This window comes from Schistocerca piceifrons, chromosome 1 (genome assembly GCF_021461385.2).
Source record: "Schistocerca piceifrons isolate TAMUIC-IGC-003096 chromosome 1, iqSchPice1.1, whole genome shotgun sequence".
Lineage (NCBI taxonomy): Eukaryota > Metazoa > Arthropoda > Insecta > Orthoptera > Acrididae > Schistocerca > Schistocerca piceifrons.
Window position 1 is genome coordinate 1,058,271,292 of NC_060138.1, and position 22,366 is coordinate 1,058,293,657.

General features: G+C 39.4%; 2 protein-coding genes across 2 annotated transcripts in view; one reads left to right on the top strand and one right to left on the bottom strand.

The window, feature by feature from the left end:
* LOC124745632 (replication factor C subunit 2) overlaps window positions 1-1,943 on the top strand; it is a 58,537-nt gene extending 56,594 nt beyond the window's left edge. The window contains exons 7-8 of the mRNA XM_047248937.1: window positions 1,511-1,624; window positions 1,768-1,943. Of these exons, the coding sequence (XP_047104893.1) occupies window positions 1,511-1,624; window positions 1,768-1,872 (219 nt within the window). The 3' untranslated portion in view covers window positions 1,873-1,943. The remainder of the gene's footprint in view (window positions 1-1,510; window positions 1,625-1,767) is intronic.
* An 8,799-nt stretch (window positions 1,944-10,742) lies between these two features.
* The window catches only part of LOC124796726, a 1,132,495-nt gene continuing 1,120,871 nt past the window's right edge, over window positions 10,743-22,366 (bottom strand). Inside the window, exons 10-11 of the mRNA XM_047260718.1 lie at window positions 15,108-15,471; window positions 10,743-12,153 (exon numbers count right to left, since the gene is read on the bottom strand). Of these exons, the coding sequence (XP_047116674.1) occupies window positions 11,080-12,153; window positions 15,108-15,471 (1,438 nt within the window). The 3' untranslated portion in view covers window positions 10,743-11,079. The remainder of the gene's footprint in view (window positions 12,154-15,107; window positions 15,472-22,366) is intronic.

The following is a 22,366-nucleotide window of genomic DNA, read 5'->3' on the forward strand; positions in this document are numbered from 1 at the left end:
TTGGAAACAATCGCATTGTCAAACATTTCGCACCAGCCATCAGGGGCACTGTGTTTTGTATATAAGTGTTTTGGTTTTGTCGTTCTTTGATTGTGCTTTTTATTTTTTTGTGTCTTCCGTGCTGTTAGCAAGTTCTTGCGCAGTTAAGAGATAATTCTGATGTTTAGTTGCCTGCATGTTTAAATTATTTTTAAATTCAAGCTCGGAATCATCGAACAAGCAGTGTATTCTTCACGGTCTCCTATGGCTGTTGTCAATGAAGTTTACATTAATATTGTTCGAGGGACTTTTTGTGTACTATAATTCCGTCCTATTATGTACACGCAGATACTAGTGGTCAAATGACAATCTGTCCAGCTTGTACCGACAAAGACCTGGTGTTATTTGTGGTTAGCGCACTTTACATGTAGGCACGTCCACCCAAGCAGAAAACATTATATATACTATTTTTTTAATTATTTTTTTTCTTTTATACGAAGAGATTTTATTTCACCAGCATTTTATTTATATAGGGAAATTCTTTGAAGCTCTTAGTCTTAATTTTGGTGAGTCTTTAGTTCAGCCCGCTGTGCAGATTAATTATTTCTTATATTCTTTTTTGTAACTTCCTATTACCTTTGTCACATGGAAAGAAACGTGTTTTAGCAAAATAAGCATCTGCAATCTGTCAAGTGTGGTGATAGCTGCATTAATATTAATTTCGGTAATTTCCAAGAATGATTGTCTATCTAACACTTGGGTGAGTAATGACATTTATTGAACTTGCGTCTCGATGTTGAACACAACTCTGGTGGTGCGAGTTATGGATACTGTTTACAGCATTCACTAGGGCTATGACAAAAGACGAACTTTACAAAGTTACAATTAATTACAAATGAAAGTAGTAACTTTAGTTACTTTACTACCGTCTTCATCCAACAAGAAACTACAATGATGCTCATCTCAAAGGATAATGTGGAACTGTCAAATCATGTGTTCTTTCTTATAGACGTTCTCTTCTGACACTGCACACAATACAGTTGCAAAGAAAAATTACATTCGCACCTCCCTTGCATAGTTTCACAGTGTTAAGTCCACAACATTGTACACAGTTCCTGCTATACTCATTTGGGAGCTATTCTAAGTGCCAACAAAGTTCCAAACAACTTTCTAGACTACATAACCAATGAATTAGATTGCTCCATATGTGACTATCGGCACTCGAAATTGCAATGCTTTCACTCATTGCTGTTCACAACTGAAAATGATAAATTATGTTCCCCTGGCAATGCACTAAACACTTCCCATAACTTGTGCCACCAGAGTTGTGTGGTTGACATCGAGTCACACGTTTGATATATATTGTTCGGGACCAGGGCGTTCCATAGGCAACCAATCTCAGAAATTACCTTCATTTCTTTTATTATTGCTTTCAGCAGATAGTTTCTTCACAGGAATCAATTCCCCAAAGGCAGACACCGCGTCCCTCATCTTCAGTCTTAAACATCACAATTTTATTTCATTGTAACAGATAATAGCGCACTTGTGGAAGCTTGGATATGCAGCAGAAGATATTGTATCGAACACATTCCGTGTATGCAAGAACATACCAATGCCAGAAAGCTTAAGAATTAAATTTATAAAGGTATGTAGCATTTTGCAAATTTTTACAGATTTAGTTTTAATTTGAAAGTGAATAATACTTTTTTTTCTGTTGAATGTTTCATGTTTCACTGTTAAACTTAGATAAATTAATATAAATAATATCGGTTTCATTCTTATTTCCAGGAAATTGGTACTATTCATGTGAGGATAGTGGAGGGGGTGGCTTCTCTGCTCCAACTTAGTGGAATGTTAGCACGTTTGTGTCAAGTTGCAAGGGATGAAGAGTAACTTTGAGATGTGTGTTATCATTGTAACATTGTGTATTTCTATGCTGTTTTGTATTAAACATATTAAGAGTATTTTGATCTCAAAGCAACAATTTTTTACTATGTCAAACTTGAAGAAAATAGCGAGGATTTCTTTTCTTCATGCCTATGTGACTTAATTACCTTCCTCCTTTCTCTTTATTGCTGTGTGTAACCTAGGGGCTTTGTGCCAGCAACAAGAAAGCAGACAGCTCATGTATCCAGATGAGTAGGAGGTAATGTTATTCTCCTACTACTTATGCCACTTTATCTGTGGGAAAGTTGTGATAAATGGAAAATAAGTGTAGAGTACAAGAGTATCTGATTGAATGGTTTTTGAAGCCAAGGGGTATTTATATAAGTAGCTGTATGGAATTAAACTACCTTTACACTTTTATTTTATAATGAATGGATAGGCTGTATAGCTTTTAATGTTAGAAAGCTGTAACCAAAAGGGAAGAAAAACCCTCCAGTGTGGAAACAGTAAAAGAAAATTACAAAAGGAAACTAGTCACATACAGCTGATTGTCATGTTCACATTGAATGCAGCTCAATAACCGCAGTACAGCTGGTATATGATGTGGCTCTACTCTTTATAAGATACGTTAGGCTTGTGACAAAACTATAATAAGATGTGGTGTCTCGTAGCTAGGTTGTCCATAGGGTAGAAACTCAAGTGGTGGGGTCAAGCACCCATCTGTTTTGACCTAAGATGTCTTGTGTGATGTGTTCACTAACTATGCTGCTTATTCGAAATATGTTGCAAGGCACGAGTGTGTGGTTAGGGTTGAACAGGGAATGCAGCTGAAATTGTTGGTAGAGAAACTAGTAACTATTTTAACATACACAGGGTGGTCAGAAACAGACTGGAAAGCTTCTAAGGGTGTTCAGGGTATGCTGTGCTGAGAAATAATTGTTTAAAAAATTGGGTTCGTTACACCATTTCAAAGTTAATTAGCATTGAAGTTAGTCTGTCAGGTTGTTGCACACACACATTCAAGTGGGCCACTGTATAGATATTCTCATGGCATAGATGACAGCGCACGAGACTTCTCAGCCTTTGGCTCGTGTTCGACACTTACTACAATCCCATGTACAATTTTTGTACCGCTGTCATTTGGTTTTAGGAAACCAATTGATGAACATGTTTGGCTACACCATCTCTGATGGGCCACTTGAATTTGCATGCGCAACGGCCTGATTGGCTAACTCGGAAACGATGCAGCATATCAAATTTTTTCCTTAACAGTTATTGCACAGCACAACCTACCCAGCAATATCCTTACAAGGTGTTTCAGCAGGTTTTTGCAATGTGTAGCTGGAGTCAGCTCAGTGATTATTAATGATAAAGTTCTTCATGTGACGCCCTTTGCTGACAGAAAGTACCAGATAGGGTTGATAGAAGAGAGAGTGAAGATCCAACGGAGAGCAGCACGCTTCGTTACAGGATCATTTAGTTATCGCGAAAGCGTTAACGGAGATGATAGATAAATTCCAGTGGAAGACTCTGCAGGAGAGACGCTCAGTAGCTCGGTACGGGCTTTTGTTGAAGTTTCGAGAACATACCTTCACCGAGGAGTCAAGCAGTATATTGCTCCCTCCTACGTATATCTCGCGAAGAGACCATGAGGATAAAATCAGAGAGATTGCAGCCCACACAGAGGCATACTGACAATCCTTCTTCCCACAAACAATAAGAGACTGGAATATAAGGGAGATAGAGGTACTCAAGGTACCCTCCGCCACACACTGTCAGGTGGCTTGTGGAGTATGGATGTAGATGTAGATAGTGGGGTTTGTTTCGTGTTCCAGGCAAAGTTATTTTTAAAGTGGAATCTTCTGTGCCTAATTGGTTTTAGTGGTTCCAAATTAGTCTAGTGCAATTTTTTTTAGTTGTAATGTATGAACACCTGTTAATAAACATAAAGAAAAAAAAATCACTAAACTAATTTTGACAGCTCCATTGGATGGGCATGTAAAATTGCATTTTAAAAATAGTTTTGCTCGTAACGCGAAACATACTTTACACCGACACTGGGCATTGCATGAAAGACATGATAAGCAGTATTTCTTTGGGCTGACTGCAGGTACACATAGCAAAAACTAATTTGCAAGTATATTCTGAAACACTGGAGAAAATATGCCTCTGAGGGTAAGGTTAGGCAGGAACATAATAGCTCAATTTAAATTGTTGCGAGTGGATCGATTAGTGATTAATGATTATAACAATTACATTGTTTTTACAATTATTTCATTTCTGTAACATGGCAAATCTGTTGAGGGTAAGATTAGCCATGAATCTAAGTGCATAACTCAAATGGTCGTCAGATAAAAAAGTAGTGACATTGTCATGTTTAATGACTGGCAGAAACCTGATTATTCAACATGACAGCACCTTGCCGGGAAAGTCTGAAGAATTAAATTAAGTAGTGATGTTATTTACAGTTTAGGTGTGTTCAAATATTTGGCAGTTTTTGTTTTTGTATCTTGCTCCTCCCAAAATATAATATCATGGGGCCACTGTGTATCGCTTATAGCAGAGATGCTGGGTTGCAGATGGCACAACAAATAAAAGAATGTCACAGTATAAGCTTTCGGCCATTAAGGCCTTTGTCGAAAACACACACACACACACACACACACACACACACACACGTGCGACTGTAGCCTCTGGCAGATGAAGCCACACTCAGTGTGGCTTCAGCAGGGAGAGGCTGCAGTCTCGCGCACGCATTGTGTGTGTGTGTGTGTGTGTGTGTGTGTGTGTGTGTGTGTGTGTGTGTCTAGTTTATTCTAGAGGCATCCATGTGTGTGACTTCAATATTTTTGTGGCTTTGGGATAATTTTAACTTAATTAATAGTTTTAAAGTTTGTCCCCACCCAAAACCCCCTCATTCCCACAGTTGTCATTTTAATTTCATATTGTTAGTGTCCACCCACCCGCACAACTGTCTACCTTGTGGTTGCCATATTGAAGAATGTAATGTGCCTGTTATGAAATGTTGTCTATGGTTGTCTTAATCGTTTGTGTAAGCTCTGCTCTATACTTGAAGTATGACATCATGGGTCAAAGTAAATGGGTGAAATTGGATCCTGCTCCATTCCCAAGTGATGGAAGAAGGGTTAATGTAGGAATGGACTAGGATATTGCTTAGGTTGGGCAGACAGTGGAACACTACGGCTGATGGTGACAGAATTTTTGGTAGCAAACCACTCATCTCAGTGTCTAATGAGAGATAACTGAATACATGCTTGAAAATGTGCATTGAGTTTTTCAAGTCGTGAATGATTAGAGGAGTACTCAGCAATCATTTGTTCACAGTGCAGTAGCTTTGTTGATGTCGTAGGTAGAGATGGTTCGGGAATTTTCATTTGTGTACCAGCTGTAAAGCCATTGCCAAGATTACTGGTATATGTGGATAACTCCCACTTCCCTCTGCAGCTGTCAACCCAAAAGGTGACAGGACTGTATTCATTGGGAACTCCAATGCTTGGTGGGCAGTAGAGTGAAGAAGTGGGCAGGAATGTCAGTAAAATACTAGGGAGTAACTGTCAGGTGTGTTGTCAAGTGGAATGGCAACTTGTAGAAAAAGTTACTGCAGTTCAGTGGAAAAAGCCAATTGAAATGTAATGAATTTGCCCATCTGTCTGGAAACCTTAAAAAGCAGGATTAACAGAGAAGGGAGTAGTTTAACACAGAGAATATTAACCCTTGCATATCAGAAAGAAAAATTATTGAAAATTACAGCACTCCATTTTTTGACTAATGGTACATGAACTTCTTGATTTGTTCAAGAAAGAATAGATAGTCTCGGTTGTAGGACAGTTTCTTATTTATTTGTGATGTGTTTGACTCACACCTGAGCATCATGAGACAACTGGGAGGGGGGAGTTTCCTCAGTACAAATTTATGAGCGAGGAATCAGCTATAAATGTACATTTCAGTCAAATAAAGTAATTGGGAAACCATGACCTGAGTTCTGAGTATAATGTAACCAAAGACAAACTCACCAGGTAAAAAACTCTAGGCCCACTGGCAAGCATTCAGAAAGTCTCGCAATCACCAAAAATAGCAAGTCACCCACTAAAATTTACAGGAGACATTCGCCAGGTGACTCAAGGACCACTGGCAATTATACAGAATGTCCCGCATGTCATCCAGTAAAATATACAGGACACATCCATGTACAGAAATAAATAAGAATATGTTTCAAGGCAAAGAGCAGAAAGTGGAACAAACATACCAAGAGACCTCGGCTCACAGAGTATGTGAGTGATATAAGGAATAAAATCGTACAATAGTCACACGTTTTCTGTATTTACGCGTGCTTGCCCTTATCACAACGCAGGATATGTTTACAACGTAGGCCAGGGGTATAAAGTGCCCTCATTGACGCTGTACTAGGTGGCACTGCCATGATAAACTTAGATCCATTATATAAGGTAAAAACAAGGAAGTACAGTAAACAATATCTGTGTATGAATCGAAGCCACATGTGCATAAACATCTATTTAAAAAGTAACATCATAGCCTCGAAGTAGCCCTGGTTATGAAAGGTCAGCGTCTCGTTGAGCAGGGCTGGGCTCTTAAAATAGACTCAATTCGAAATTTCAAATTCTTCATGGATGTTCATCTCCTTGCCTTTTTGTACAACTTGCAGAATATCGAGATCATTTGGTGGTGGGCGATGGCGAGAAGTTTTTAAATGTCGTGCGAATGGAGAATATTTTTAAGGTGCACCCCCCTTTTTTAAAAAAAAAAAAAAAAAAAAAAAAAAAAAAAAAAAAAAAAAAAAAAAAAAAAAAAAGGTGCTCATTGAATTTGGCCAAAGTAGTGTGCGTTACAATCAAGACACTTAATTTTGTCCACTCGCGATCCCAAGAAGGAGAAACATTTAGGTTTCACGTCTTGAAGCAGGAATTGTGTTCCCACATTTCTAGAGAACACAATTTTTGCCCTAGTATTCCTAAACAGTTTTTTCAAGTCATAACAAAAATTATTAATGCGATATTAGTTAACTGTGGGAGCACCCATAGTAAACCCCCAGAATTAAGTCTCTGTTATTGATAGTAATAATACCCACATAGTACTAGAAACAGGTAGATAGCTGAAAACAGTAGTGAAGAAGAAGGAAATTGTGAATTCTGATTGTAATACTTAACCCAGATACAGGCTTGATGCTAGTAGTGCTGGCATATTGATTCTCATAAAAAACCTTGATAAGATGTTGAGAGTCTATTAAAGACTATGAATGGAAAATCTGGGTGAAGGTAAATGTCAGAAGTGGGTCAGACATGGAGGCCAGGTCTTCGTGGACCACCTGCCTCAGGAGTTGCAGTAGCAGAATGCATCAAAGAAAAGCTGATAGTTATCATGAGTAATAACATCTTTGTGAATATTCTCTGCAACTGTTAGGGCAGATGAAAGCAACATCTTAGATCTTCTAGTAACTAATAGCCCTGATATTTTGTTGTAGAGGAGGGAATAGTGACCATACAGCTGTTGTAGCAGAAATGACTACAGATGTTAAAAGCAACGTCAAGAAAGGTGGGTAAATATTCTTGCTGAATAACTCTGACATGTGTCAATTAAAAATTATTTTTAGTCAGCATGAAACACTAATCTCAGAGATGAAGATTTAGAATATCAATAAGATTCAGTAGTGTTGTATTGTAAGCTTTAGCTGTGTATATCAAGGGAAGTTGTGAGCAATGGGGAAAATGTGCCATCGTACAATAATCACATTTGAAAATTTCTGCAAAGCGTAGTGAAGCTTCATCATAGATTTAAACAAAGTCAAAGCCCCTCTCACAAACAACTAGACGAAACCAAACCGGGCGTATGTAGAACAACTTAAGAAGCTCTTAATGAATTTAAAAGTGAAATTTTGCCAATGACTATGAGAAAAATCCTAAGAAATTTTGGTCTTACATAAATTCAGTGAAGGGATCATAATCATCTGCAGAGTCACTCAGTGAACATTTGGGCACTAAAATGAGAAAGGCAGAAGACTGAAATTAGTTTTCCAAAATTGTTTAACTCTTGAGTGGCTGCAATAAACTTCCTCCTTCCAATCCTGCCATGAACATTGGTAATCTGGTTGTTGAGAAGTAATAGCATCGGGAAAAAGCAAATCGGGCTTTCTGCGCGTTGTGCGTGTGTGGGTGTGCATATTTCCTCTATTTTCAATGGAGGCCTTGTTGGCCAAAAGCTCACTTCCTGACAGTTTTTATCTTATGCCTATCTGTGACTCAGCACCTCTGCTATATGGTGAGGAGCAACTATCCTTTTCATAATATTGTAGATTAGATGTAGGTAGATCGAACATTGACAGCCGATAGTCTACTACAACACACAAACCTAACAGGAAAAACACTTTTTGGATAAAGTTATGTTATCACTTTACATTTCAAATTAACTGTAATGAATTTTTGTGGAATCACATAGTACTATGTGTTTTTATCTTGGATCTGTTGTCACTGCCTCATAAATCAAAGGTACCTCAGTTCAGGTATACTGATATTATCACGGCAATTAATTTTGAGAAACTAAAGGATGCTTTTATTGCTGCTATGACAGAGATGTTTTGATAATCGTAACATTAAAAAAGGCAATTATTAATACAAAAATTTTCACAGTATTGTATTGGATTAGTATAGGTTACAGCCTATGGTTTAATTGTTACTAGTACTTTAGGAACTATATGTGTAAATGTTTTTCTTGCCTTTTCTTAGTGATTCAGAATGGACTTGTGGCCAAAGCTAGTTGTGGTGAGGAACATATACTCATGCTCATAAATTAAGGATAATTGCAGAATGTGGTGCCACACAACATAGCACTATACAAAACTGGCACTAATAGCATAGGCACATAGGGAACACAAACAACGCAGATCTGTAAGGCGTCCCGAAACACATGCTACAAAACACCACTGTTTCCTGTGCGTGTACCCTGACATCAATATGGGATATGATCACCGTGCACACATATTGCACTGAAGCATCCCTGTATTCATCGTGGCATACTATTCACAAGTTCATCAAGACACTGATGGTCCAGATTGTCCCACTTGTCAATGACGATTCGGCGTAGACCCCTCAAGAGTGGTTGGTGGGTCACGTCGTCCATAAACAGCCCTTTTCAGTCTATCCCAGGCAAGTTTGATAGGATTCATGTCTGGAGAACAAGCTGGCCACTCTGGTCGAGCGATGTCGTTATCCTGAAGGATGTGCACGATGGGGGTGTGAACTGTCATCCATGAAGACGAATGCCTCGCCAAAATATGGTTGCACTATCGGTCAGAGGATGGCATTTACGCATCGTACAGTCATTTCGGCACCTTCCATGACCACCAGTGGCATACGTTGGCCCCACATAATGCCACCCAAAGACAGCAGGGAACCTCCACCTTGCTGCACCTGCTGGACAGTGTGTCTAAGGCATTCAGCCTGACCGGGTTGCCTCCGAACACGTCTCAGACGATTGTCTTGTTGAAGGCATATGCAATACTCATTGGTAAAGAGAACGTGATGCCAATCCTGAGTGGTCCATTCGGCATGTTGTTGAGCCTATCTGTACTGTGCTGCATGGTGTTGTGTTTGCAAAGATGGACCTCGCCATGGACATTGGGTGTGAAGTTGCGCATCATGCAGCCTATTGCGCACAGTTTGAGTTGTAACACAACGTCCTGTGGCTGCACGAAAAGCATTATTCAACATGGTGGTGTTGATGTCAGGGTTCCAAGCCATAATCCATAGGTAGCGGTCACCCACTGCAGTAGCAGCTCTTGGGCGACCTGAACGAGGCGTGTCATCCTCCTCCATGTCCAAACAACATCTCTTTGGTTCACTCCGAGACGCCTGGACACTTCCCTTGTTGAGAGCCCTTCCTGGCACAAAGTAACAATGCGGATGCAATCAAACCATGGTACTAACTGTCTAGGCATAGTTAAACTACAGACAACACGAGCCATGTACCTCCTGGCGGAATGACTGGAACTGATCGGCTGTCAAACCCCGTCTGTCTAATAGGCGCTGCTCATGCATGGTTGTTTACATCTTTGTGTGGGTTTAGTGACACCTCTGAACAGTCAACATCTATCTTCAGGAGTTGTGGGAATCAGGGTGATGCAAAAAAATTTTTGATGTGTGTACATTTCTGAAAACGAGGATAATGGTGCCTAGATGTTAGTTCAGTGCGAATGCACAATTATCAGCCAAACTCTTACAGGAGTCAGAATTTGTGAATAGAGTGTTCAATGGATGAGGGAGGTTGCGTTGCAGTGAGAAATATGTTGGAAATTTGAGTCAGTCAGGGACCTCACCCAGATGACCAAAGTGGTTAAGTCAACCATTCATGAGAATTTTTCAACTTCTGCCATTGCGCTACTACAATGCCCTGTGGAGCTAGCTGGTTCTATTTTCCACCCAACCTTTCTCTTTCCTTTCCCATATTTCATGTTTCTGGGATGTAAACAATCTAAGGTGCAAATACTTTGCTCTTGTGACACTGTATACTGTAAGAGGGCATATTCAGTATTGGGTTATGTAATTGCAAGATGCACTACAATTATCCAAAAACTTTGGAGTAATTAAAGTGTACACTACTATTTACTTTTTTTATTTATGGGATAATATATCTTCTACAGACTATCGTAGTGTCGTGTTACAGACAATAGGCATGTTAAAGAGATGTAAGTCGTTTTCATCAGAAGTAAACAGTGTAGCATAAGGGCAAAATTGCTAAACATAATATCAAATTAAAGAAAGTATGCTTTAATTTTTCAAAAATAATATGTAATTATTCAGAAATATACATAATACAAAATATACATTCTTATTGCTTTCCAGCATTTGTACATAATCATTTGATGCCTAATACAAATGGAAACATCTGAGACCTTAAAATATTCTTCGGTCTCCTTCTGCCTCTTTATTCTCCACAGTCATTTATTTAAAGCTTTTACTTCCACCATTACAAATTACTTGAAGGAACAGTCAAATGTGCTTATGAAGTCTCACGCATTTTCCCACAGACACAGCACTGAGTTTTTACATGTATGACATATTGATATACACGTCTCCTGTTCATCACAAATTTGAGTATTGTTGTTTTTACTGCTTTATCTAAAACACAGACACAACACACAAAAGCTCTGACTACAAAAAGAAGCTTCTAAATTTGACCAATTTAGTACCACTTTTCAGAATTTCCAGATGTGCTTATAATGCTGGTACGGGATGTATTAAGTAGAGAATTCTGATGAATACTTTCTGTTGATGGTGGCCACCTTAGTGCTGATTGACAAGACTCTGCTCTAGAAGGAGTTCTGTCATTAGCAGTTACTGAATCCTCTGTCCTGTGGTTTCTCTTTGTTAGTTTCCGTAAATGAGAAGTATCTGTGGAACACAATTGTGTTGCAGCTGGTAACAGAGATTGTGACAAGGTAACAGACTGCAGACTAGTTGCCCGCTGCAGGGAGAGGCGTAGTGGTTTCTTTGGAGGTGTCGGCCTTTGTGGTTTTGTTTCTCTAGGTACAGAATTATTTCCGAGTTTGCTATTGTCTCCATTTTGACGCAGCATAATTACAGATGATTCAGAAGTGTAATCGGAGGACTTGCTGCTCTGGTTATCTGTGTGATCATGATTATCAGACTGATTATGATTTGCACTTCCCCTCAATTCTGTTTCAGAGTCCATGCATTTAACACTCCGCACTTCATAGGATTTGCATATTTTTCCATCTCTGAGTGTTTCATTCACACATCTAAGATTTCTTGTGGTGCTTTTATGTTCTGAGGTAGGTAGGCCATTGTCACTTTTCCGATGATGGTGTGATTTTTCGGGATCTTTATGTCTTGTATGCTTCTGTTGTTCCAAAGTATCTGAACCATCTAAAATATATGAATCTGATGTGTGATGCCCATTCCTTAACTTGTGGGTCTCTGATAGATGATGTCTGCTTCGAGGTTGTAATAAATGTTTTGAGGCAGAGATCCTGGTATGGCTTGCATCCAGTGAGTTGGTGCTTCGGGCACTATGTAAGCTATGTTTATTATGTCTATGATAATGATGATGATTATGATGATGAAACTGTCCCCCCGATGACGAACAATCTGAATTCCCACCAAAGTCTAGAGATTTGCTGCTATGAGAATCTTGGGTCCTTGACTTCGGTCGTAGTGTTGGCAAGCAGTTTTTGGGACTAGCCATGCCTGGCAGGTTCGCAACAAGGGCCGTTACTTGCGGTCCTTTTTGAAACACCTGTAAACAGATCACATGAAAACTAGAGTTAGTTATGAGTGTACATGAAATCAATTTATATTATAAAAAAGGAATTTCACTCGTTTCTTGCATCAGACAGATGAAACTGTTTCAATAAAATGACTATCTCAGAACAAAAGCAAAGCTCAAAGGAATGAAACTTAATTTCTGCAAAAAATTGTACATGAAACAAATTTATTTTCTTTCCCTGCAGTTACCAGATGACTTGTAGCTAATAACATCACAAGGATTATCCTTTTAAATTACAATCAGTGTTTCATAAAATAATTGTCATGTCTAGTTTACTATCTATGCAGTCAGCTCCCATGCTGCCCATTATGTAATCTGGTTCATTACATAAGCAGTGTACAATAATATATTAGCAAGCAATGAAGAGTTGCATTCATTCACAGAATTTGAAATTGAAACCTTCTGCTCTGTGTAAAAAGTTAATTAATTAATTAAAAACAGATTTTATTTTTGATTCTTAAACATTTCATCAGTTTATTATACTGTCATAAAACTGTTAATATAAAAGAGCTTCAATCTGTAATGTTTAATTTCATTCTTTATCAAAAGCAGTTTTATTTAGTCCTGGTATTGCAAAAAGTAAGTCATTGAACTTCATTTACTCAATTTATACATGCACAAAAATGAAATTGAAGTCAGTACAAGAAATAACAAAATGAGGAACACCATGCTGTATTCGGTTAAATCTACTGCCCAGCCAGGGCCACAGAGGCACAATAGAGTCCTTCTAACTCACTTCTGGATTGATCATTGCCTTATTATGCATGAAATCTTTTAACTGATCAGAGGACTTGTTACTGTGGGGTGCTAGTTGCAAATGTTCGTGCAGGTTATGGTTTGTGTGGTAACTCACTCTCTGTTTTGGTCAGCAGGATCAAAAACCCAAATGTGAACCAGGATTTTGTATTTTATCCTAGTGGTGCAGAAGAAGAAAAACTACCAAGTTCTAAAATACTTCAAGTTCGTTGGTCTATATTATCTTCAGAACACTTGTCATATTTTTCTATTCTGCATAATGGTTGCTTTTAATAACTTTATTCTATTATGTAATGTATTTACCATGAACATTTACTTATGGGGGTACTGACTAATATGCAGTTTTGCACCTTAGCCCAAACACTCTCAGTAGTTTTAATTTACATTAACACCTTAACACTTACTTTTTAATTGTATTTATTTTTTATTACATTTGCTTAAGTTGAAAAATGAAATAACATCGTCATTTTACTAACTTTCTTGATGAATGTTGACAGATATATTCCTTTGGTTGTATTTGTTCTGTTTTTGCTCATTTTGTATCCTTCTGTATAAGAGTTGGTGGTTTCCTTTATTTCATTACTTCCTTGCAACCTTACCTCTTCCATGTTTGCTTTACTTAGAAACTTAGAAATAAACTAAGTGTCAAAAGCTGTAACATTTGTTGTGAGAAATACGCGGATTTTTTGGCAACAAGACTGTGTATGTCAGTAAAGAGTGGGAGCTTTAAGGGACACAAAAAATCCTACAAAACTATTTTCAGTATAATACAAAACAATTATACTCTTAAGTGGAATGTATTCTCAAGGAGGGGGCAAATGGCAGGCTGGCTGTAGCTTATGGATTCTCATATCAGTCAGTTCACAGATGTGGTGACAACACCACTGGCTACAGAAAGAAGAAGAGTGAGTCACATACATTGTTTCTTATGGTCACTGGAGAAGACAGGAGACTGTCACCTGTCAAAAAATTCTTTGTCTATATTATCAACAACTGTAGATAACGTCAGTGACACAAGCAGAGGTGGAATATCAAAGAATGATGTTACAAAACATAATGATGAACACAACTGGAAGAATAATACTGCATCTGCTCCAGAGACCAACACCCTTCATAGAAAGCTGGAAATAAGAAGAGAGACTGCAGTATGACAGGGATGATGAAGTCAGTGGTTGGTGCTAGGGAGAAGATATCTCCTGCCCACAACCAAAAGGGACACCAACTCAAGTAGGGGTGACCTGAAGTAACCATCCCCCAACTGTTGCTTTCCACAGGCACAGGATAAGTATCTCCTACAGTTGGCAAGATGCAGTCGCGTACTGCCAAAACAGTGGATACACCTTGTGTGTTGTACCCTTGGCACCAGGCTGTCCAGAACCCTGGTCTTGTTCTAATACCCAAAATTGGCACTCTGTTTATAACATAAACACTTTTGAAGCAGCTTTCTTGCAATTGTTTGCAACATTACTGTTAATTTAAATAAGTGTGCCATGATGTCACATTTAATGGGACTAAAATAGAATTGGAGGGCAGTTTAGTGACATGACCAGCTATTCTAACAATTTACAATTATTTTGTTTAATTGCACAATTAGACATAAACCACTAATTATTTCATATGAACAGACTGATTATGTCCACCCAGCCATTCCTCCATTTGCAATATCTTTCTTGTGTGTGTGTGTGTGTGTGTGTGTGTGTGTGTGTGTGTGTGTGTGTGTGTGTGTGTAGATAAGTAGATAATGTTGGTGACACAAGACAGAGGTGGAATGTCAAAGAATGATGTTACAAAACATAATGATGAACACAATTGGAAAAATAATACTGCATCTGCTCCAGCGACGAACACCCTTCATAGAAAGCTGGAAATAAGAAGAAAGACTGCAGTATGACCCCTATCAAGAAGGGAGCTGAGATGTGATGGAGAGCTGTATGTGGGAGGCAAAGGCTCTGCACAAATACTGTGAGGGTTAGCCACTATATGAGCAGAGCGATATGGAACCAGCAAGCTTCATGCATCCTCAAGTCACACTCCATCAGATGCTGCAGCTCAGAGTTTCCCCCTTGTGCCCAAAGTTTTTGCTCATACCAAAAAGGGTCAGAACTTAATAATTTCTTATCTGTATGTGTACATCACTGAAAGTTAAAAGAAGCACCATTTAAACTGACCTGCAGCAGGCCCTCAGTGGGGGCTGTAATGTCGGCCCTCACGCCATGAGCAGTGGCAGGATGCGCAGATGTCGCGGCACTGGCAGCCCTCCGCAGTTCAGCCACCTGCTCCTCCAGATATGAGATCCGGTGTGAGAGGCGCACATTGTCACGCTCGGCGTCTTCGGCCCGCTCCCGTTCCCGTGTCACTTCCAGTTGGCTGCTGCAGGTACTCTGATGTCCGTGTTCACTGTCTGCATCACTGTGGCTGTGGGTGCGTAGCACCACCAACTGTGCGGGTGCCGGGGACACAGAAAGCAACCGCTGCAGATCAGCTGCTGATTTGCTGCCAGACATCACCAGCTTGCCATTCACCTCCAGCAACCTACAGTTCCGCGATAAACAAAATAATTATGTTAATAAATTTTGAGTTCTTAATGACAGGTTTACTTTCCAAGAACAAATTATCTGTATCAGCTGCAGTCAGAAAACTAAAAATTCTAATTTATGTTACAGATGTCTGTTAGGAATACGAGTAAGGTCTGTGTAGAATGATGTTACAGAGAAGTGGCATGACACATTTGTTGCGAGCAAGGGATATGATGCATTTTGTTATGTTAAAGTATTTTGAAGATGTCATAAATTAAATTTTTCATCTCAATTCACGTTACATTGTACTGACTTTATATTGAATCATTTTTAATCTTACAGCTCATCAAAATAATATGTACTGATTTTCATAATTTAAACTATAGTCACAGGCATTCTGAGACATTACACACATACATCACTGTTAAACTGAGGTCAAGGACTCTTTATTGTGTAACGCCCTCTTGTTTTACTGGATCCAAACACAAAAAGACGTCTGCAACAGCTGTAGGTTTGTCCAAGAAAGCAAGTGCTTTATTGCTTGACATAAAAACGCATCTCTTTATTTCCACAGAAATCGACTGTTGTATTGGGTATCCCATAATATATCATAAGCAGTTCAAGGCATTGAATCAAGGTTTCCAGTAAGTGATAGTTTTCCAATGGCAAATACTGCAATATCTAATAATTGTCAACATTTTTTTTTACCAAAATACTGATGTAAATATGGGTTTAAAATGATTTCCATACTTTTCAGTGGTGGTTAAGGAACAACATATTTGATGCTTCATCAAAATGACTTTGTAACGCACAATTTGAGTTGTGGATGAATGAGTTGATGCTTAGGGATGTTAATTAACCCAAATTTTAATTTGTGGAATGAATTTACACACATTAAATGTGGTGAATGCAACCACAGAATGTGTGTGATTTCCTGTTGTTGATATTGTGGCTAGCTGCAGCCCTGAAAAGCTGTTGCCCACACTCACTACCAAGGGATGTATCTGTGTCATCATCCATGGACATTTTGGATAAGGAAGATTTCAAGTGCTTGGAGGATCAACTGAAAGTTTTTGATTTGGCCTCTATGTTACATGGTTTCCTTTCATGTCGGAAATATGTTTTCTATACCTAAGTATACAGAAAAATCAAGCCACATCCTACCAGGAGTCAGCTTAGAACAAAAGGCTAAAATTAGCTGAAGTAGATGCAAAACCTATAGGGAGGCCTGTTAAATGAAGCATAAGCAATCAGACCATAACCGAAAGGAAAATTAAATGGAGAAAACTAAAATTACAAGGAGAGATAATGGCTGACTAGGCTTGCCTGGAACAGGCTAAATTTCGTGTATCTACGTACAAAAGAAACCACACACACGTGTAGAAAAATGCTACCTATAGCGGAGACTCTGAAAGATCACCCTTGACAACTGGCAGTGCTGTTGCCAGCTTTCAATTGGACTGCAAACAGCTGAAAGTGAAAACAGTACTCGTCTGTGGAGCTGCAGCAACACTTTGCCATAGAGACACGCTGTACATATGCAAATAATCTGCACACTATAGTTTTAATGGAGGAGGAGGAGGAAAAAAAGAAATGTTGACTATAATTTTTATATCTAAAAAGAAAGATGATGAAACTTACCAAACAAAAGCGCTGGCAGGTCGATAGACACACAAACAAACACAAACATACACACAAAATTCTAGCTTTCGCAACCAATGGTTGCCTCGTCAGGAAAGAGGGAAGGAGAAGGAAAGACAAAAGGATATGGGTTTTAAGGGAGAGGGTAAGGAGTCATTCCAATCCCGGGAGCGGAAAGACTTACCTCAGGGGGAAAAAAGGACAGGTATACACTCGCACACACACACATATCCATCCACACATACACAAGCAGACATTTGTAAAGGCAAAGAGTTTGGGCAGAGATGTCAGTCGGGGCGGATGTACAGAGGCAAAGATGAAGTTGAAAGACAGGTGAGGTATGAGCGGCGGCAAATTGAAATTAGAAATTAGCGGAGATTGAGGCCTGGCGGATAGCGAGAAGAAAGGATATGCTGAAGGGCAAGTTCCCATCTCCGGAGTTCTGACAGGTTGGTGTTAGTGGGAAGTATCCAGATAACCCGGACAGTGTAACACTGTGCCAAGATGTGCTGGCCGTGCACCAAGGCATGTTTAGCCACAGGGTGATCCTCATTACCAACAAACACTGTCTGCCTGTGTCCATTCATGCGAATGTACAGTTTGTTGCTGGTCATTCCCACATAGAACGCTTCACAGTGTAGGCAGGTCAGTTGGTAAATCACGTGGGTGCTTTCACACGTGACTCTGCCTTTGATCGTGTACACCTTCCGGGTTACAGGACTGGAATAGGTGGTGGTGGGAGGGTGCATGGGACAGGTTTTACACCGGGGGCGGTTACAGGGGTAGGAGCCAGAGGGTAGGGAAGGTGGTTTGGGGATTTCATAGGGATGAACTAAGAGGTTGCGAAGGTTAGGTGGACAGCGGAAAGACACTCTTGGTGGAGTGGGGAGGATTTCATGAAGGATGGATCTCATTTCAGGGCAGGATTTGAGGAAGTCGTATCCCTGCTGGAGAGCCACATTCAGAATCTGATCCAGTCCCGGAAAGTATCCTGACACAAGTGGGGCACTTTTGGGGTTCTTCTGTGGAAGGTTCCGGGTTTGAGGAGATGAGGATGTGGCTCTGGTTATTTGCTTCTGTACCAGGTCGGGAGGGTAGTTACGGGATGCAAAAGCTGTTTTCAGGTTGATTCCAGTCCTGTAACCCGGAAGGTGTACACGATCAAAGGCAGAGCCACGTGTGAAAGCACCCACGTGATTTACCAACTGACCTGCCTACACTGTGAAGCGTTCTATGTGGGAATGACCAGCAACAAACTGTCCATTCGCATGAATGGACACAGGCAGACAGTGTTTGTTGGTAATGAGGATCACCCTGTGGCTAAACATGCCTTGGTGCACGGCCAGCACATCTTGGCACAGTGTTACACTGTCCGGGTTATCTGGATACTTCCCACTAACACCAACCTGTCAGAACTCCGGAGATGGGAACTTGCCCTTCAGCATATCCTTTCTTCTCGCTATCCGCCAGGCCTCAATCTCCGCTAATTTCTAATTTCAATTTGCCGCCGCTCATACCTCACCTGTCTTTCAACTTCATCTTTGCCTCTGTACATCCGCCCCGACTGACATCTCTGCCCAAACTCTTTGCCTTTACAAATGTCTGCTTGTGTATGTGTGGATGGATATGTGTGTGTGTGCGAGTGTATACCTGTCCTTTTTTCCCCCTAAGGTAAGTCTTTCCGCTCCCGGGATTGGAATGACTCCTTACCCTCTCCCTTAAAACCCATATCCTTTTGTCTTTCCTTCTCCTTCCCTCTTTCCTGACGAGGCAACCATTGGTTGCGAAAGCTAGAATTTTGTGTGTATGTTTGTGTTTGTTTGTGTGTCTATCGACCTGCCAGCGCTTTTGTTTGGTAAGTTTCATCATCTTTCTTTTTAGATATATTTTTCCCACGTGGAATGTTTCCCTCTATTATATTCATATGACTATAATTTTTGTTTTATTTACAAAGAATATTTTAACATAATGATTCTATTCACCATCGCTACCAGAAGAATGTAGTAACTGCAACACATATGTTATGCCTCCAGGGATAGTGACCAAATCAGTTTTCCCTGTTTGTATTTTATCTTGCACTTCCTCAGTTGTGTGTCTGCGGAAGCTGTGCAGGATCAACGTATTTCATAAATTCAGTAATACATCAGGGCGACATTGCCAAATATGTATCACCCAGTCAACCACAAGGTCATGGCCCATCCGCCCTTTTGGATTCATTTTTCACTAATGTTTTCAGAGTAGTTTCCCTTTGAAATATCACGTAAGGTGGTAGCTTTCATCCATCACCAATTACACACATCATCACTGTACACCTTTGCTTCTAAATGCCACTAGTTCTTATCAAGATGCTAGAGTCACTTTTCCTGCTCACGGTGCTGTCGAGTAGCATATCAAAATAGACTCGAGTTTGATCCACATAAGCAATTTTTGATAATATATACCAATGTTCACAGTTCAAATTTATTACGAAGTGATGAAAATTCACTACTTTTTCCTTATCATCATCTGGAAGATGTTAAGCAAAGGTAAATTTCCTTCAAAAGCCTAATCCATCTTGATAGCCAGCTCCAACTAGCTCTGAAATCAGCGCTGCCTATTTCTTTGGCTGAAGCCATTGCTTTGAGTTGGTGCATCCATATTGTTGCTTCTAATCTATATTACTGCAGAGCCATTCAAACACTCCCCTCCCTCCTCATCCCCAAGGTCTGGATTCTTTGCTTTACAGCTACAGAATGCTTGCAATTACTATTTGTTTCTGGAAGCCACATTTTGTTTTTTTGCCAGTCGTGAATACAGCCCTATCTCACATTGTACTTTCCTCCCACTGCACAGTTTTCAGTGTCTTCTTCTTCTTCAATAATTTTAAGTTTCTCTTTAACTGTGTATGAGCAATAATGATCACTTGTAACCATAATTAACAAGTTAATATGTGATTAATACTTCACCTCTAATGTGCTACTGACTTGTCACAGACTGAGGTCACAACAGCGCTACAGTATAATGGAATCTGTTGTTGGAAGCGGAGCAGTACTAACCATATGAAAATTAATCCACTCATCCCAGTTTTTTTTCCTTAAATTCAGAAAAATTTCTTTGCTGATTATTTGCAAATATATGGTATACAAAATTGCGTTACACGATTGGTTAAGGAAGATGTGCGAACAGCCCCACAAAGCCCATTGCAACTGTCGGGGATCTTCTTTCACTGCTTCTACTATAGCTTCTTGAACTTGCATTGTACTTTCCCTGGGAGGATGGTGTATAGGTTGGTGAAAGCTGGAAAGGAGTGGCAGCTTCCTCAGACCTGAAACTGAGAGGGATTAACCTGTTTTGAGGAATAGATGTACTGGCCTCATAAGAGGTGAATACCCCTCAACCTGGGGTCTGAGTGACCTGCCCTCCTTTCCAACTTTCCCCAAACTGTCCCCCTTTCATCCCAAAGGAAGAAACATTCAAGCTCCAAAAGCTACATTTTTCTACTTTTAAATGTTTTGTGAGGTAATCAGTAACTGGATTTCACTGGCTTGAAATCCTAGTTTTTCTGGCGTTGTTGTGGACTCGGGAAATAGATGGGTTGTTGTGGACCTCCATCAGCTCTCAGTAATTGATAATCAGTCTCGCTGTGAGTGTGCGCATTTGGGTGTCTCTGTGAATACATGCACGTTTCCTGGAAAAAAAAGGAACAAGAGCTCAGTAGCTAGTTTGACTACTGTTTACTGTTAGAAGTGTCTGTGTGTAGCCACAGATGTCGGTTAAGTTGTGTTTCAAGAGTGTAAAATTAGTTTAAAATTTGCAGTTATATTTCTTTTTGCTACTTATTGGAGACACTTGAGTTTTTTCATGTAGCCTAGGTGTGAGGAATTTTTCAGCAACAGTCTCATATTGGTTGTACAGATAATGGTGAGATAAAAGAGTACTAAGTGACCAAATACTATGGAAATAAACTATATTTTTTCCATTGAAACCAGTGTGTTTGATTCTTATGCTTCTAAACTATTATCCCATAATTGTTATGTGATTCCAAGGACTTTACAAGCAACTGTGTAAGGGTAACAGAAGGCTCATCAGACTTTGTTTTGTTGTTGGAGTTTATATTGTAATGGTCTTCTACTTACTATATGGATACAACTGTGTTTAGTAGGTAGTCCTGTTACCATTATACTGTAAGTTTCACAGTTCCTTTATTGGTTTGCACAGTAAAAGGTCTTAGCACAATAACAAAATTGCCAAGAGGATTACTTTCTTCTTTGCTTCTATCCAAACTTAATTTGTTAGTTTCAGTATGGGTTTTGTTGTATGAGGAGGTGCCCAAAAAGAACCAGAATTATTTTTTAAAAGCTATATATTTTCAAATTGTTTAAAAAACAACCTTGTCTCCTTCAAAATACTCTCCATTACAACTAATACATGTGTCCCACTGGTGCTTCCTCTGTTCTAAACATTCTTTGTACTCATCTTTAGAAATGAGAATAAGGTTTGTCATCAATCGACATATCACCATTTTTAAATTGAGCAAACCACTCATACATTTGAATTTTTCCCATAACATCAACCTGGTAAGCTATTTTCAACATTAAAACAGTTTCAGGAGCATTGTTACCAGGCAGAAAACAAAATTTCACAGTTGCACATTGTTCACTTAAACTTGACATAAAATATGCGACACAAGAACAAAACAGCAAAAACAAAGATTGCAAATAGAACAAGCCAGGTTGACAACGCAGGCGGCACTGAACTGGCAAGGAGTTGCACTACACATGCACAAAACTTCATCTGAAATATGCACCTTTTTCTACCATGTACAACTTATTCAAAAGCACTTGAAAGATTGAAGGCTATGTTATGGATGTGTAATTAGACATTACTTGCTTATCCCCACTTTTCTAAATGAACATTATTACTGTGCATTTCAGGAACTACATCTGCAATCAGTGACTTGTAACAACTGTAGTTTATGGAAGGTCTTCTCAAACACTAAAAGATTTCAGTAACTTGACTTTGTCCCACAGACATCCAAAACCAGATGAATTACTGCTTTTCCTCTGTCTAATTTTGTTAGTGGCTCTTACAACTTTGATTAGTGCATATTTCACCATTGTCACTATGAGGTGCTTCTAACTTTTATTTTCATCTCTGGTTCTGTGGGACCACTGTAGCCAAAGCTAGTTGTTGTTCAAACAAATCACTACATGTAGGATGTGTGAGTATATGAATAAATAAAATATTGTAGCAAAGAGTACCACAAGGAAGTCTTTGAATTTAGATTTGAA